At 39.0% G+C, this 18,200-nt stretch overlaps 1 protein-coding gene across 2 annotated transcripts; it reads right to left on the minus strand.

Annotated features, from left to right (window-relative positions):
- Positions 1-199: 199 nt before the first annotated feature.
- Positions 200-17,946, minus strand: MYEF2 (myelin expression factor 2). Of its 2 annotated transcripts, XM_031616601.2 has the most exons (17): positions 17,646-17,945; positions 13,423-13,649; positions 12,173-12,225; positions 10,903-10,910; positions 10,698-10,791; positions 9,647-9,838; positions 8,796-8,949; positions 8,333-8,382; positions 8,183-8,246; positions 7,397-7,498; positions 7,161-7,211; positions 7,017-7,085; positions 6,657-6,755; positions 4,285-4,356; positions 3,190-3,392; positions 3,029-3,080; positions 200-738 (listed from the first exon to the last, which is right to left on the minus strand). In XM_031616601.2, exons 1-17 carry the CDS (start codon positions 17,840-17,842, stop codon positions 575-577), a joined length of 1,851 nt encoding a protein of 616 aa, XP_031472461.1. In that variant the 5' UTR covers positions 17,843-17,945; the 3' UTR covers positions 200-574. The 2 variants fall into 2 exon arrangements, with proteins under 2 accessions (XP_031472461.1, XP_031472465.1); XM_031616605.2 differs by lacking the exon at positions 4,285-4,356 and having other exon boundaries at positions 17,646-17,946.
- Positions 17,947-18,200: the final 254 nt, after the last annotated feature.

Raw genomic sequence — 18,200 nt, forward strand, 5'->3', positions numbered from 1 at the left:
TAAGTAGAACAAAAACATCACAGCCTAATTGGAGCCCTTTCCTTTAGAGTCAAGAATTACAGTATGACAACAAGCACATAAAACTAGAATTCTGGAAGGAAAAAAAAACACCCAGTTTTTACATTACAATGTTGATACAAGAGCTTGGGAAAAAAAAAATAAAAATCAGGAAACACTAAACAAATCCCACTATGCAATCTTAACAGAGAAAATGGCTTATTTTATTAAAAACAGTATAACCATTCATTTAAACTGAATGACTAGAGAGAGACACTTGGCCTAATTTTCCAAAGGCGCCAAGCATCCAAAGTTCCCATAGTCTAATGGAACCTACAGGTGCTCAGTGCCTCTTAAAAAAAACAACAAAAAAATCAGGCTAATTGTCTTTAAAAACCAAACATAGTAAGATTCAGTTAACAAGTATCACAGTATATTAAACACTATACTGTTAAAGGCTGGTGGGATTTAAAAGTTCCTTTTTACAGCTTTCGTAAGCATACAATGTTACTAAAAATGACTTACTAGGATAGAGAAGCTAAACAGACATAGGAATGTTCCTGAACACAGTTTTAAGTTATGCATTGCGATCCAAGCGTACATCAATTTCTCTGCCACTGATTTTTATGCCGTTCATTATCCTACAGGCCTTTTCAGCAGATTCTGGCGAGTCAAATCTGACTGTTCCACAGCCTTTTGATTTTCCATTCTCCATTTTTATTTCTGCAAACATTACATGACCTGAATAAACAAGTTAAACAGCAGTTATTTTAAGCCTTCAGTGTACTATAAACTTAAAGAACTAATTAGAAGTGAAAAAAGAGCAGATTAAATATAATTTGGGGAACATACAATAATAGCATTTTTAGACTTATGGCATATTCACTGATTCGGGGAATGAGACAAATCAGAACAGCAGTGAAGAATCCAAATTATGACCCATTCTTTCAACTTTCTAAACTTAACTAAGATGAAGTATGCCTTAACTTAACACCAAGTTGGAAACAAACACCCTAAAAATCTAAGGGAAATTTCCACATTTCATTCATGGAGTCATATTGCCAGGAGAGTGACTAATGGATGTATTTTGAATGAATGACAGTTCAATCCAGTCCACCATGTTCACTCTAGTATGACAATCACAGCAATATTATCAACCAACCATAACAATCTTGTAATTTTGCAAAAAAGTTGCAGAGCAAACAGCATGCACTTCCCAATTCTTTTAGAGTTTGCTCGAGTTTGGAAACACAACCCTTGAGAGAACATATCTACACAGATGCCAGAGATGCGCTCCATTCTTGAGCCCTCATTTGCCATTTGGAACAATAAATTCTTCCCTAGAATACATGGCTTTTTATCTTTAAATGTACTGAATAGAAGGCTGGTCTTTCAGTGAAAGAAATCGCTTTCATTCCAGCATCATAAGGAAATACGGAGACATGGACTTCGTATGTTTAATTTTTCATTTTTACTTGTGTTTATCAGACTTAAAAAACACTCAACATAATCACTGCACCTCACAGTAGCCAGAAAGAACAAAAAAATTCCCTAACTCTGACAGTTGCCTAGGTAATTAAGACAAAAAGAGAGAACCTGTTTGCCTGTATCAATTTCTCAGAAAACAATCTAATTCCTTAGCATAACTGCAAGTTGCACTAAGTTGATGATGGCAGAGTATAAATAACTGCACCGAAACACAGATGTTCCTATCATATGTCACTTGATGCTACAATTGTATCTGCACAAGAAGTTGTAATTTAAGAATTTTTCTCAACTACTTGTATGTATTTTAGCAGAGAACAGTTACATCCATTTGCACAAGAACTTCTTTCACACATCCATCCAAATCAAGGCAGGAGGTGGATGGCAAGAAAAGAGAACACAAGATAATCCCTGGAAAATTTCTGAAGCAAAATGAAAAGTGAAGAACACCTTGTTGATTTCAGATTAACTTGTTAATCAAGTTTATATAACTGTGCAAGTTTAATACTGAATGTGAATTAAACAACTCTGCTGCATGTTTTGTTTTTAAAAGAGGTGAAAGTTTATGTGGTCCTTTACCACAGTAGAATCCCAGTACAGTACTAGGATAATGACTTCCAGCTCCCAGAATTTTAACAGCAGCACGCTCCTGATAATAGGGGGAAAACAGGGAACTCCTCTCTAATGAGCTGGTGCACAGATCTGATTATAATTCAAGAAGAACTTTTAATCTTGGGTCATAAGCACACTAAGTTCCTGTAACTACTAAATACATTTGAACACTGAGTTTTTTCACAGTACTACTGCAAGGTCTAAAATATTTCCACTCTACGCATGGCTGTATGAAGACTCCCTGAGACATCACAGCAGAGACATCACAGTTTTAAATTCTTTCTTTCCTGTCTCCCAAAGTCAGTAAAGCCATCAACAATTCAGTTATTATTTAATTATGAAGTGTTATATTCAATTACATCAAGTTATACCATTCTGAAAAGTGAGATTTCAAAAAAATTAAACTCACTCTCATATTTCTACATACAAGTTTGATTAGAGAAAGAATTACTGGATATTCACAGTACTCCTGTGTCTTACAAAAAAGAAGGGCTTTTATTTCACAATGGAAGGCATGACATTACAGCCTGCAAATGCGCTTATCAGGATCACTACTTGCACTAAAAAGATGTGCTGCTTTAGCAGAGTTATTAACTCTGCTTTGATGCAGTACCAGTACTGGAACTAATGTATGGCCTAGACACACTGACACCCCTACAAGCATTTGTCTCAAAATAAACCTTTCATTACACACCAGAGGAGACCTTATTCCTATTTCAAAAAAAAAAAAAAAACCCTAAAAGGGTAATTTTATTAATAGAATGGGTTAAAGTTTATAGCAGATCAGCACTCCCAGTCAGCACAGACCATGTTGTACCTTAGTCTCACATGTTGTCAAACCTACAAATTATTTGTAAAACTGTCCTTATCTAAAGAACATCATACAAAACGTGAAGTCAGTGGAGCTGAATAGATGTAAGAGTTGCATACATACCACACTGACTGAATTTCTCCTTTAGCTTCTGCCAGGTCAAGTCAAAAGGGAGCTAGAATTTAAAAATATTTATTACTAGCAAAAGATTACGAGTAGAGAGAGCATGTAGCGAAACACGCACACAAAATAAACTTAGAGTTTCCCTGTACTCAAACACTTACATTTCTCACAAATATCTGGTTGCCTTTAGAGCCCAATCTCTCTTTCATGGCACCTCCCATTGGGCCGGGCACAAATCCTCGCTCAATATCAATGTTCCTGTCCAGGCCTCCACCCATAGCTGGTCCCATTCGATCAAAGCCAGAACTCATCCGATCCATTCCCATTCCTCCAGGCATGCTGTTCATACCACCCATTCCACCACCTACAGAAAGAGGATAATAATAATAATGTATTTTATTAGTAATAAATGCATAAGCGTATGATAAACAAAAGTTATTTTTCTTCTGCCATAAAAGAATGTATACATGCACAGTCACTCATACACATTACTGTCAACTGAAGAAAACTAAATGCTCAGCTTTACTCGATGCAGTCCCACCACTCAGTGACAGTCTTAGAGAAAAAGCATATTATGCAAAGAGCAGACGTGACTGCAAGTCCTGTGAAGAGTATGGATTTTCCCATGATACATGCAATAGAATATATTGAAGCACATTACGTAAAGAACCAAGATCAATGGCATTCAAATATCCTGTACACGGGTTTTTCTGGATTCATAATTAAAAATTAATGTAAAACAAGCTTATCAAGATCACGAGGGACCTTCTAACTCTTATGTCTCTTGAGATTGCCACTAGCAAGATTTTAGTTTCTCGTGTGCTCTAGCTTGAGGAACTGAGATATTTGCCTTAGTATAAACTTAGTATCTGAGCTTTGTTCAACTGAGTGACAACCTGCAACTCAAGAGATTATTGAAGTAACTGAGCTCAGCTTCATCAAGTTCACACAATTCATTTTGCCCATTCACCTTTGTTCTAGAACACAAGTTTACTTCAAACACTTCTCCCTCTTCTCCATAAGCTCAAACTATTTCAAATCTGTATTTTTAAGGAAAAGACTAGAGGAAAACTTGCTAAATGAATTTTCACCTTAACAAAACAGCTTTAACAACTATTAGACTTGCAGACACATGCAACAGAGTTCTAACACTGACCAAACACTGCAGTACAAATCTGCTGAAACAGCTGCATGTACAACAGCCAGATCATTACATTGCCTGAGCATTTACGTTCTATGGAAACAAGTAAACCTACTCATTCCAGATCCTACTGGGCCCATTCTAGGTGCTCCCATTCCTCCGGCAAAAACACCAATCATTGCACCACCTAAACAGATAAAAAATAAAGTGACATACACTGAAACTGCCAGATAGCGACAACAGCAAGGCACACAATGATAAAGCACACTGATCTCAGTGTTTCCCAGCAATTCTTTTCCACAGAACACTTTAGCTTGTGCCTTTGTAACACAAGCTAAGTAGGAAATACCCAGCAAGTAACTTTACCCCTTCCTTCCCTATTACGGGATGTAAGCTACTCTGATTTTCTTTCTAGGCACTTTTTCTCCACTCTACTAGCAGTACAAACACCTTAAACTAAATGAGCCATTTCCCACATTGGGAGTAACAGCCCCATTGTCAAGGCTGAAGGGTTCATCCTATTTGAACCTTACTGTGTAGAAATGCTCTAGTTTCTCCCACTCTAAAGAAACTCACGTAAAACCTCGAACTGTATCTCAAAGCCTGCCTTTACTGTATATGAATGCAGAGTTCATAGACTTGGGTGGGGAAAAAAGAGAAAGAAAGCAACACTAATTAAAAAGTGCCAAGTAAAACCATGAAACCTCCAGAACAGCGTGAGAAACTGATTCTAGAAAGTGGGGTCTAATGAAAAAAAAAAAAGAAAACACTGTTTTTATTGAAGCGCTATCATTCAGTAAAGTAATCCTGAGGGAGCTTCTAGAATTGTAAAAACTCAAAGAACTACATTCATGTCAATGCCAAACAGAGTTAGAGGCCACGCAGACAAAAGCTCCCATTTGTTCTGTGGAACAAACCTGACAAAATTAGTTCCAATGAACCTTGCTTCTGCAAAATGCATTCTGGAGACCACAAGTCTAACAGTGGTACCGAACTGATAGAAGAGCTTCCTATAAAAACAGGCAATGTTTCTGGAAATAGGTAGCATAATCATTTCAGTTTTTAACCTATAAGTAAGGAAGTGGGAACTTGCAGATGACTCTGGAACTGGCAGCTACTACATTTTTCTTGCTTTTCTCCCTAAAAGAAATAGCTCTGTTTCTTTACATGCAATAAAACTGATCAATGGCTGGCTAATTTGGGCTGGACACCACTGCCTCGCTACCTAAGAAAGGTAACTGCTGATATTTTCTACAAATGCTTTTCATCTTCCATCAGATTCATTTTCTGCATACAGTTCAAAACAGCAGCAGTGGTTCCCTGCCAGTCCCTCGGGAGAAACAGAAGCCCTTAGTACTTATTCATTAGGCCAAACAGGGTGTATTACAAGTAACAGACTTCTGAGTCCTCTTGTACAAGCATTTCTAACTGAACTGGCTCCAGATTTTCACTGAAGAAACAGATGTTCATCCTATGTTGCAAGTACACATACTGAAAGCATACACTCAATTTTTAAAGACCTTAATTCCAAGCCACTATGACTAATTTAACTGATAACCTTACTACATACCTACTACTTGCTACACAATTACCAGTAGTTGTAGAGAAGCACATAACAGTTAAGTATCAATGAGACCTATCCAAATTAACAACCCTCTTTCTCCCCCAAAAGCCTATGAGTTGCATTTTTCCTAGAGCCTATGAATCTTAACACACCAGCACTTTCACAGTAGTGAACTGAGGTGTGGAGCACAGTGAGGGGCTGGCAGGGAAAAAAAGAAAGGCTGGCTCCTATAACGCATTCATCCCGGTAAGAATGCAGTAACAAAGTGAAGAAAGTTCCAGTGTTAACTGCTTCCAGGCTGCTCAACCTTTGTAAAGACAGAAGAGCATCTCATTTGAGGGAAGCAAAAAGTAGCAAAAATGAACTCATCAACAAGGCATCATTTATAAAAAAAAAAAAAACCAAAGCTGGCTCAGTTTCAGAAGAGGCCAGGAGACCCTGTTCTGAGCAGCATGAGAAAAGGTTGGAAGAAAACCGAGGGAACCAAAATCCACCATTTCTCTCCAGTGCTGAATGATTTGCAAAAGAAAAAAAAAAAAGAACAATTTTCCAGCATGTCTTTGCAAAAGAAGGCTCCTGAAAGTTACAAAGATAGTGAATGAACAGCTTGTTCAGGATTGCCGATGTTTTAATATCTGAATGATATAATGTCTGGTACAGTTAACAGTTTGAAGCACAATACTTTCCCCAAATCACTACTCGAGTGTTACAGATTAAAAAAAAACATTTTAACTTCCATCTTCAGAGATACCCATAATAAACACACATAAATATCCTTAACTTAATAAAAACAACCTTATAACAACCACCAGCGAGACAGTGGAAGATGGCCAAATGAAACCACACCTCTTACTTTTTTCCCCCTGTTAAAACTCTTTCAATACTATTGAAATTTGCCACAGGGACTTTAACAGTTACCATACCCATCCTTCCAAAAGAATCTCCAAAACCACGGTTCAAAGCCATCTCACTACGAGCAAAATCTCTGTCCATGTTTCCTCCCATTCCACCACGGAACATTTCTGTAGAGAATAATGCAGAAACCAGAAAAATTCTGTCATGTTCATCTAAGTAGATGGCGATACAACACTTGTTTCATAGCTGCTGTTTAGATAGAAGCAGGTTTAATCCACCAGTCAGAGGCACCTTTCATATCAGCTCCTATGTTTCCACCCATGCTACTGCCCACGTATCCTTTGAATTCATCTACATTACTCATCTCTATCTGAAGAAAGAGCTTTTAATAAAGCTCACAGATTAGCAACCTAAGAGCATTCACCCACCTCCCATTCGGCTGACTCCAAATCCTCCCATATTAGGCATTCCTTCCATTCCGCGAAATCCAGGAAGCCCTGTAAAATAAGGAAGAATGTTTTTCTATCCAATACTTTAAAAATACATAATACAAAGATATTCACTGCACGTACCGCCTCCCATTCTATTCATTCCGCCAAAACCAGGACCATCTATTCCCATACCTTTAAATCAAAGAAACAAACGCCATTTAGAACACAGGTAAGATCCTGATGTATTTCTAAAAGTGTCTCAAAAACACGCTACGCAAGGATGGCCTTGACAAGAGCATGTCATTCTTCCAAAAAACCAAAATGACAATTATAAACTTAACAGCTCTGAAACTTGAAAATGAAGAACATGGCTTTACCTCCTGGACCCATGTTCCCCATTCCACCACCCATGCTCAATTGTGTTGCACTAATGGGCTGCCCACCTGGTCCAAGTCCCATACCAATGCCACCAAGTCCACCTTCAAAAAAAAAAAAAAGAAAAAGCTATCAACATAAGAAAGATTTTCAGCATAAGGACATCGCTGTATGCAAAGCTACTACTAAACAGTTCCAAGACCACATCAACATATATTATGTGAGCTGCTCTGAAAGTAATACCTTCTATTTTATTACACTGCGCCATGACATCAAAAGGGGACATCAGTGGTATGGCAGTAAAGGTTGAACCTTCCCACCAATATTCCCTTACATTTTGTTGCCATGCAACAGGTGGCAGCAGAGGGGTAGTCTGACAAAACGATGTCTGACGTGGAAGCGTACATGAAGGAGAGGTGTGTCACTGAATTCTCCCATGCAGAAAAAACAGCAGCCATTGACATTCACTGATACTAGCTGAATGTTTACAGAGACCAAACAGCAGATGTTAGCATAGAGAGGTGGTGGGTGATGACGTTCAGCAGTGGTGTCAGCAATATGAAAGAAGCCACATTTTAGATGGCCACGGAAATTCTTACAGCATAAAATGCATAGCTAATGGTGGCAACTATGTAAAAAAATAGTGCTTTGTACTTGAGAATTTGCTCTATCAAATAGCACTGTTGTGCTCCTTTGTATCTTTTGCAGTTTCTGTGGAAATAAATAGGAGGCAGTACTTTCAGAGAAACATGCACAAGTGCAAAAAGTGAGAAAAACAGTGTACTCACGAGGTAACTGAGGAGCTTTGCTGTCCACAACGCGGAAATCTTCATGAGGAACTGATTTGTCATCCTGATAAAAAACAAGGATGCTATGCTATGATTCCTTCAACACTGTGACAGAGAGATGTAAGGTAAAAAGAAATGAGAGCAACTTACCATTTTTACATGCATAGGTCTGTCAAACAGGAATTGTCCGTTGAACATAGCTTAAGAAACACAAGTCAAGGAATCTAACTACACAAGTCAACTTAACTATTTCAGAAGAACCACTGTAAAAAATTATGTCTGTATCACTTCTAGTTTTCTCCTCTTCCTCATCTGATCTTCAGAATGCCAACTCAAAGGCCAATACAAAGACTGTTAGGACTATAAAGCTGAATTCACAGGTGTCACGTTTCTACGTATTTTAAGTTTGTTCAACTTCATCACAGACATCTTTTTACGATCTAGAAGCAAATTTAGTCAGTATTACAAAAATTGATCTGCACAGTATGAGACCTAGCCCATTACAGTAGCTAGAAAGCAAGTAAGCACAGTTTGCAAAACTGTTCTATAAGTAGCCTTAAATAAAGATTAATCCATATTTGGTCCTTTTTTATTCCCCCAAAACCAAGGATACATATTGCTTGAACAGCTTCAATTGCTTGTTCAAAGGTAACTGTTCCCATTCCTCGACTCTTGCCATCTTTATCTTCTTTGATGTCTGCACGCTTTACAGTTCCAGCAATGCTGAATACCTCTTTTAGTTTCTTCCAACCAACTTTAAAGTCAAGCTTACAGACAGAAATACATAAGTATACATCCCTGTTCTGTGATTAAATTTGGAATATTTTCTACACTGAGGAAATCTTCAGATTCTCAAAATGCTTGATGTAAACAGCAAGAATTTTTTTTTTTTAAACATACACACACTACAACAGAGTCTAACAAAAATGATAACTAAAAGCATCAAGTTACACTATGTATATCTATTTCACTGTTCTGATTATCATACTAGCACTGGGAAACGGATGGGTTATTGCAAAGAGCAGACATACACCCATATGTTCCCCTGCACACACAGCACAGCCTCTCTCTTACATTTGTGCAAGTAAAGAGCTGGTGAAGTAAGCATCCCCAATGGTTTAAGTTTGTCTAAAGTAACCAGCAAGAAATAATAATAAACAAATTGTATATTGAGTTAAAAAAAATAATGAAGAAATGCATTTGTAGATATTGAAAATATGTATTAAGCATATTTTTAACTTGACATATGACTGTGCAATAATTAAAAATCCATACCAATTTTAAGATTGGAATGCATCTTTCATGTCCAAAATCTGGGTAATATTTTTCATTTTTAGTTGAATATACTGACTGTGAACTAAGATTTCTCATTTCCTCTCATATTAAAACTGTATTAAAATATGAATAAAAGATATTTTTACTAAGATCAGGTACTACAGTTTTAAAATACATTTTTAAACTTACATTTGCAACAAAAATAGTGGACCCAAGCCTGCCTGCCTGCAAGTTACTGATAACCTCAGGAGGAATGTTTGGATTATTGACAATAGAAGGTGGTAAATTCATCAATCCAGGTGCAATGTCAGGTCCATGTCCTCCCGCAAATTGTCCTCCTCCACGCTGTAATGCCCTGCGAGCATGTTCACCTTCAGGATCCTGCAACATGTGCAAAAATTAAGCCAACTTAATAATCAATAACAAGACTGGTAACAAACAAAAGCTTTCAATTTCAAATTCTACATAAACCCATCAAAATTATCAACTAACATCCTTGTCCATACCAGAGGGATCAAGAACTGAATTAGCATGGAGACCTAATTCCCTCACCTCTAGAGGTGGGTCCTTTCAGATGAGGGTTGAGTCATATTGGCAAAGCACTTGTTGAGGAAGCGTGCACTGCCACTTCACATGCTGTACCTAGCCTATGGACAAGTAGAAAAGATTTCAATCTAAAGGACTGTCAGTCTAGCACCTTTTTCCAAGAACTGAATAAATTTAAATAGCTTTTTTGATTTGTTGATATCATTATTAAAGCTGCAACAGGACAAGAATTGCGCCAGACACGGTCATATGCTACAACACTACAATAAAAATGTTGTCATAAATTTCACTTTCCAAATCAGCAGAAACTCTCTACTTTCAGTCCATCTGTACAAGTACAAGTAGTTTCACAACCAGCTCATTCTTCCCCAGCTCCTGTTTGAAGCAGGTAAGGAATATGACCATAGCAGCAGAAGACAACACAGGTAAGAATATGAAGTTAAAGAAAAGGTTGTTTAAAAGGAGAGTAGCATTAGATAGTTTTAGCTTTACAACACACTTTTTGTCAGATCACTCGGCATTGTATCAAGACTTCCCGCAAGCCAGCAGGCACTTCATTCCATTCAGAAAGTGTCATAAATAAATATTAAATAAATAAAATTAAATTGAAAGTTACACAGCTAAGACGCTCATGTCACTAGAACAGAAGACTATCTTCAGAATTTTGTATTAAAAGTAACAGCAATAATCATACCTCTTTAATATTCAGTGGTCTTCCACTAAGATCATATTTGTTCATAGTTTCTAATGCTTTCTTTACAAATTCTTCATCTTTGAATTCAACCACACTTAGAGGGAACAAAAACATTTGGAGTATTAAAATAAAGTTTAAAAATATTAAAAATGACAGAATGCTTGGTTAATAGTGCATTTATATGCACATAGAAAGAGAAACTTACCCACAACCCTACAGCCACGATGATTTGTAATTATATGTAAAGAGGAAAAAAAGAAAAAGAGAAGTCAGTCAGCACATATGTTAGTGTATTATAGATTAAAGATCCTGTTAAATAACTATTCATCAAGTTATTTTCAGCTTCAAAATTCATAATAAATGTTCTTTACTGGTAGCCAAGCTGAATTTCTCCTCCTTTCTCAACATACATATCATTCAAATGCATTATACTATATTTGGTTCTCTTTGAGCCAAACCAGAATTGGACTACAGAAAAATGCCACACAGATCTGTGTAAGGAAAACTGGGGGGGAGGGAGGGAAGGGGTGGAAGGAAAAAACACCCAGAACGTAACCAAAAACCAATCAAGACACTCATTGTGCCATTAAACACTGCCCACTGACTGCAAAATTCAACTCCACATACATCAAATGTATAAGTACAATGAACAAGGTGTCTGCATACCTCTTCAGTATTACTGACATACTTGAGAGATTACTTTGTAAGAAAGTAACACTTTTGTCTGCACCAGAATCCTTCTAATAAACCACAGAGTTTAGGATTGCTTTAAGTGAAGCAAAGCTGAAAGCATGATTTAGTTTTAGCAAGCATTGAAGAAAGTCATTTACAACTACTATTACAACGTCAGTTAAGACTCAAACCTGCATTTCTCACATTCTCACTGCAGGTTTGGATCTACTGTTGGCCAAACTTTAGACTCGTTTTAAGACAGAGGAACTTTAACAATCTTCGCTCTTAGTACCTCATTGCTGCTGGTACTCTGTTGGCTACCAGCCATCGCCACCCATTTAGTTTTTAAAAAAGCAAATGCATTAATCCAGTGTTTAGAGTACCAACCATACAAAGCTGTCAAATCAGGCACTTCAAACAGTATGTTCTTAGCTAGTATTTTATACTTCTTGTCCCCAGGAAGAGAATGCTACACTAATAACATTTTTTAAGAAATCAGCAATTTACTGAGCATCCTTTAACTAAAAGGAATTTGTATGAAAAGAAAGATGTTGGCTAAAAAGAAGAGTTAAGAGTAAATGCCATTTGTTAACATTTACAGAAGTATTTTGTCCTTTACAGCCAGCTACTTTGAGTTGTGTGAATGCATCAGACTATTTCTAATAGAGAAACCTCAAAGCTATCTTAATGAAATCAGTGTGAAAATGAAACTTACTTTCCAATAACTGGTACAGGTATTATACAAAAATAAAACTGCTGAGGAACTTTTAAACCTCTAGCAGATTGTTGCCCACGGCACTTACCCTTGATTTTCCTTCAGCATCCTTAAACAGCTCCACGTATGTAACCTCACCAACTACATAAGACATACAAAGGGAAAATACCAAGAGACAATGCATTTAAACACCAGTATCTTTCTTTTCTGTGCCCCTGTGCACAACTCTACAGAGAAACACCTATTATTCACCAACAATCAAAACCAGACCAACGTACCTCCTGTCAAAGGCTATATAATTTAGCTAATTTTCAGAAATATGCAGCAGCCACATTCTCAAAATCTAAAAACAAACAACTATATTTAACCTAATTCATACTACAGATCATATTTTGGCCAGTATGATATAGTTGGTGAACAAATTCAGATATACACAGTCCCTTAACCTAACAAATGAAACGTCAACGTTCACTGAAAAGTGTAACATTTGTCATCCTACTCACAACACCTGTTTTAAGGTGACTTTCTACCTGAATATCTTCAATCATAAGTTTGCCTTCAATAATAACCAAATTTACACATCAAATATTTCACAGCAAGCCACTCACTTTCTAAAGTAGGAAGTTTCAGTAAGTAAACCAATCAAATAGTCACGTCACCTTACAACAGATACACCAGCAGTTACAGAAGGGGTTTTTTGGCATTTTTCACAGCCTAAAAGCCAGGTGTGCTTTGCATTACTTTTGAAGAATCTATTTTTTCAAGAAAGAACACAAAACTAGCTTTTTACAGAAGTCAAATGTTAGCATTAGATTCCCCAGAACTTGCAATAAAAAGTTTGGGGTATTAAGATTACTCTATCAGAACTGCAACAATAATAACAAGCTTTAATATAAATCTCCAGACAAACAGTCGTGGCAGTAGTGACAATGCAGACAAAGTTAACGCCACAGCCAGATTCCACCAAAAAATACAAAACAACTTTTGAAAGACATCCTTTATTATATGTTAACACACTAAATGTGTTGCTTAGATGCAGTAGCCCTTTAAAAAAAAAATCTACAAGACTACAACTAAATGAAACAATCTCTTTAAGAAGACATGAGGTCATGCATATACTCTCTACTGTCACACTAGAATGGCAGAAGATTGTGAATACCTTGTTTACCAGTCCTACTCTGCAATGCAATTGTCTCGGATGAAAGAGGGGGAAGGAAGATAGATGTACCAAGTAGAGGCCAAAAAAAAAAAGGTCAAATCAAATCTGTGTGGCTCAAAGGACATAAACATTATATTTCGTCCCTTTCTACATGGAGTGCATTATAAGGAATAAGTTACCTTTCTCTCTCATAAGATCTTTAATAGCTTGCCATTTCATGTCATATGGGATGTTGCTAATGAAAACTCTATTACGATTAATAGCCTTCTTCTCTGCACTGCCTGCGTTCTTCTCCTTTGAATAGGGGTGGAATCTATTCTTGTTTCCAAGAGAAGGGATTGCCTTCGGTTTTGTATGCTTCTCTTTCACTGGTGCCTTCTCTTCTTTTGCCGTCTCATCATTATCCCTACATTCCAAATAAATACATAAATAAATATTAGTCTCACCTGGAATTACAAAGTGATATAGCACCAATACATCCAGCTCTATAACTCTATGCTATCGGAACTCCCCAGACATTGCCCTCCTTTTACATTTAAATTAAATTAATTCTAACAGTGTAGTTTCAAAATGCGTTGCTTTACCTAGAACAAAAAAATCAATGTTACAAAAGATCTAGGCACTATTATAAGTTCAGAAATCACATCTTGCTACTACAGTTACATCCTTTTTCCATTAAGTCTGTCAATACTGAGAAACATGGTGCTATAAAACTACTACAAAGATCAAAATTCAAGAAATCAGATGAAAAATAGCCTACAGCATCCATACTCTGGTACTTCAAAGAACTTCAACTCATACTTGGCAAAGTTGCACAATATTTGCCACAGAAGAATTGAAATGATCCAATTTATGGAACAGCTTGGTATACTTCATTCAGCATATGAATAAATACATACAATTGACCCTGGCAGGCAAATTACCTTTTATTTTGCACACAAATACTTTTTATCCACAAATTTTGTCTGACTGCTTTTAGAGAAATTAGAGTTTAATTTAGAACAAATGCTCTTTTTATTTCCACTGCTTAACACTACTATAACTTGAAAACATTCTAAAGGCATAGGAAATAGGCTCATTAAGACATGCTTTGCCTCTAAGACTAATTAAGTCACCAGGAATCATCCATTAAAAACAAAGATTTCTTTCTTGCCCTCTGTTGTTCAAAAATGGAGCAACAACAGCTGCCTTCCTTTTAAAAACGTCTGATATTTTTAGATGAAAACCCCAGGACTGTATGCTTCCTCTCCTCTCACGTAGCACATTTCACAACTTTGGTAGAACTATATTCTATGTACAGAATTAGATAAAATATCCAAACCAAAAGCCAAACCTCTTCAGCACTTGAGAAGGTGTTACTATGGTGAGGTGGTTCAGCACGCTAACAGAGGATCAAGGTGCCCAAACCACTGCACTGAAAGCCTCCAGTAACGAAGCCAAACAAACACAATCCACTAAGCAGATGCTATATGTGACTCATTCAAATCTCACAATAAACTTGAAAGCGTGCTCAAGAGGACTCAAATTAGAACAAGAACATGGCAGTGTCTCACAGAAGACTGTTAAAGAGACGGACGGTGAACCCTCTTTCTTAATTAACAGCACTACCTTTACAATTCCTCCTGCTTTTCAGAAGGCTTTGCTTTGATTTCATTTTGACTACAGGTGGTTCCTAGTGTAAAATGAGCCAAACAAAACAAGCATTTCAGTTTTACAACCATAGCACATGGCAAGACTGCCAACCTTTATGTACTGAAATTATTATTTTCCGCTCTTCTTGCATAATTATTAACAGTGACTAAGTGACAGTTTTGCACTCAGAACATGTGCAAATGGCCTTTCATTAAGTCAGATGTATTATCTACTCAAACTTGGACACCTCTCAGAGAGGAGTAACTTCAAACATGCACATTTTTCTCCCACAGCTTTTTCTCAAATTTCAATGTACTCATATGATATTAACCTCACAGTCCTTGTGTTGACAAGTGGATTAAAAGAGGATTAGCAACTGAGAAATGCAAGGACACTGCCTGGGTTAAGTATTTGTAAAATTTAAAATATTCAAATCAACAACACATTATCTAGATCAAGCATTCTCCAGCTTCCACTGCACCACCACTCCTCCACACCATCCTGTCTGCTATGGCATTGTATCTCCTGTGTGGATGTGTAGTGAAGTGAAATGGGTGGGACAATGCAGGAAACAGGTAGGAGCAAGGGGGATCCAAGAGGGAGAGTCAAGTTCCAGCTTTCCAGTCTGTCCTGTTCCTTCCAAGGCAGTTCCACTCATGAAAACAAAACTGATGTACTGTGATATCCTCAGTAAAACCAGAGCTCTTCCTTGGTTTTCAGCATTAGACCAACAGATTCTCTTTAGCCTTTTAAAGCTCTTTCCTGCTTAAAGGATTATGAAACAGCCCCGGCATGTTCAATGTGGTACACAGGAAGAGCCAGATCTCCAAAGAGAGAATCCACTGGCTCTATGGCACCTGACTGTACGAACCAGCAGGAGAGCAGAGAGGATGCAAGCCTTGCACAAACTCCTAAATCTGGGAAACAGAAGACATTTCATTTAGTCTAGAAATCACAACCAGACTCCTGAAAACAGAGATTAAAATAAATAAATAAATAAATAAATAAATCCTTACAAAATTCACCTGCCAAAATCAATGGGTGAGTGAACAATCTGATGGTAGAGTCCGTTTTGTGGTTGCAGCTCTCACATGAAAAGTACTTTCAATAAAAGAATACATTCAAAACAATGTCCCCTTCATTACCTACAGGCCACAGAAAAGACAGGCTCGGAAACTATGAACTGCCATTATCTCAAAGAAAAAAACAGCAGTAATTTTTACTCTTCACGTTTTGTATTAATTAAACATTTTATATGTTTACTACACTCCTCTGCTCACAAGCAACTGTATAGCCATACAGATAACAGAGAGATGGAAATGCAGAGTCCACAACTGAACATGTGATTCTAATACACATACATCAGTTCAAGTTTGCTGTGTTCAATCCTCTTCTCAATATAGTAAACTTAGGGAGGTGGGCAAGCTGAAAGCAGGATTGCTCTCCAACTCAATCTGAGCACTAAGCAAACCTGGCACTGAAATACATTTCTACACAGCACATTTCAACTCCACGATGATGGCTTCATCCTTTGTACACCTGTTTCAGGAAAGACTGGAAACTGTACACGAAACACTAAGATTTGAAACTCTGTTACCAAGAATGTCCTGTTATTTTCAGACTAGACCCTGTTGATTCCTACCTTGCACACTGATGGAGATTTTCTATTTGCATGCAATTAGTTTTGAAGGGAAAACAATAAAATTGCTGAATGAAGAAGGGACACAAAAATAATTTTAACAGCAGCAATGCCAACAGGCAACAAAATACTTCATGCCTTAAAAAAATGCAAAAAGGTCACAATCTTCTAGTCAAGGTAGAATAATTAAGGCACTCTGAATGCTGAGGGTCAGATTCAGGGGAGGAAAAAAAAAAACAGAAGAAACGTTGTTTTACTGAAATGCAGAGCTCTGAATTTCTCTGAAAGTCAAGTAAAGGCATAGAGCATGCCTGGGCTGCACAGAGCACATGAAAAGATCCCAGATTCCAACAGCCTTGATGTATTCTAACACAAGGCCTCCTAAAACATATATTTTGCCTATAAGACGCAAACGAGGTTGTAAGAGGAGCTGAAACTTCAATAATAAGAGGCCAAAATCTACTTAATCCAAAGAATTACAACCCTGACATCAAAAGCAAGCAAACCCATACAAGGCCATTCACTGCATTTTTCTGGAGACCTGGCATTTCTGGCTCTGCTGCACTATGTTCCTCCTGGACTTACAATATAAGAGACAGCTTACATACTCTGCATATGATTGTTTTGTCCTTTACAGGAAAAGTTTGTGGGGCTTTTTGCATGTTGTGTAAAATAAGTCACCATAGGGCTTTCTTAGCATTCCCACAAAAACAAACAAACAAACAACAACAAAAAAGGAGAAGCCCAAAAGCTTTACAAAGCGCAGTACAGCACGTCTGGAAAACACAAACATCCCAGCACACTTCTGGACACGGCTCCTGCCGCACCGCGCCGGGCCAGAGCCCATCGCAGCACCCTGGAGGCCCGGCCCACCGCTCGGCCTCCGGCCCCGCACCGGAGCTCCCCGGGCAGCCGCCCAAAGAGGTCACCGAGGCCCCGGCCGCCTCACGCGGATGGCGGCTCTCCAGCCCCGGAGCGGCCCGCGCCGGGAGGAGCCCGGCGGGTCGCGGGGAGGAGAGGCCCGGCCGCCTGCCGGCCCCGTTCCCGCCGCCGCGGCCTACGCGGGCCCGCCGCCCCCCGCACCCCCGGCCGCGCCGCCCCCCGCCCGGCCCGGCCCGGCCCGGCACACACATTTTGACGCCATTTGCGCTGCCCCCGCCGCTCTCGGTCGCCGCCGCGGCCTCCTCACGTTGCGGCGCCTGTTGTTGCGGCTGCTGTTGCGGTGGCGGCTGCTGTTGTTGCGGTGGCGGCTGGCCGGCGACGGCGGCCTCCTCCGCTCCCCGCTGCAGCGCGGCAGCCGCAGCCTCCGGCTTGTCGTTCTCCGCCATTTCGTGGCTGGGCCGCGGCCCCGCTACGGTCGGTTTGAAAACGGCCCGGAGCGCCTCGGCCTCGCCGCGCCGGGCCGGCCAAGTCTCGCGAGAACGAGGTTTGCGGCGGGGGAGGGGACGCGGCGGCGGCTTACGGCGTTGCCGTGACGACGGCGGCCAGGCCCGCCCCGCCCCGCCAGGCCCGCCCCGCCCCGCCAGGCCCGGCCGTGCTTCTGCGGTCCCATTTCTCTGTCGTATCTGGGCAAACATGGAAGTAATGTTGGAAGTAAATTCTTTCTGAGCTTCCAGGACTCTTTTCTGTCCCTCAATCCTCACACCAGGTGTTGGTAACACCTGAGATTTTCAAACGCTGTGAAAC

The sequence above is a fragment of the Phasianus colchicus genome, chromosome 12 (genome assembly GCF_987193195.1).
Source record: "Phasianus colchicus chromosome 12, bPhaCol1.hap1.1, whole genome shotgun sequence".
In the NCBI taxonomy this organism is placed as follows: Eukaryota; Metazoa; Chordata; class Aves; order Galliformes; family Phasianidae; genus Phasianus; species Phasianus colchicus.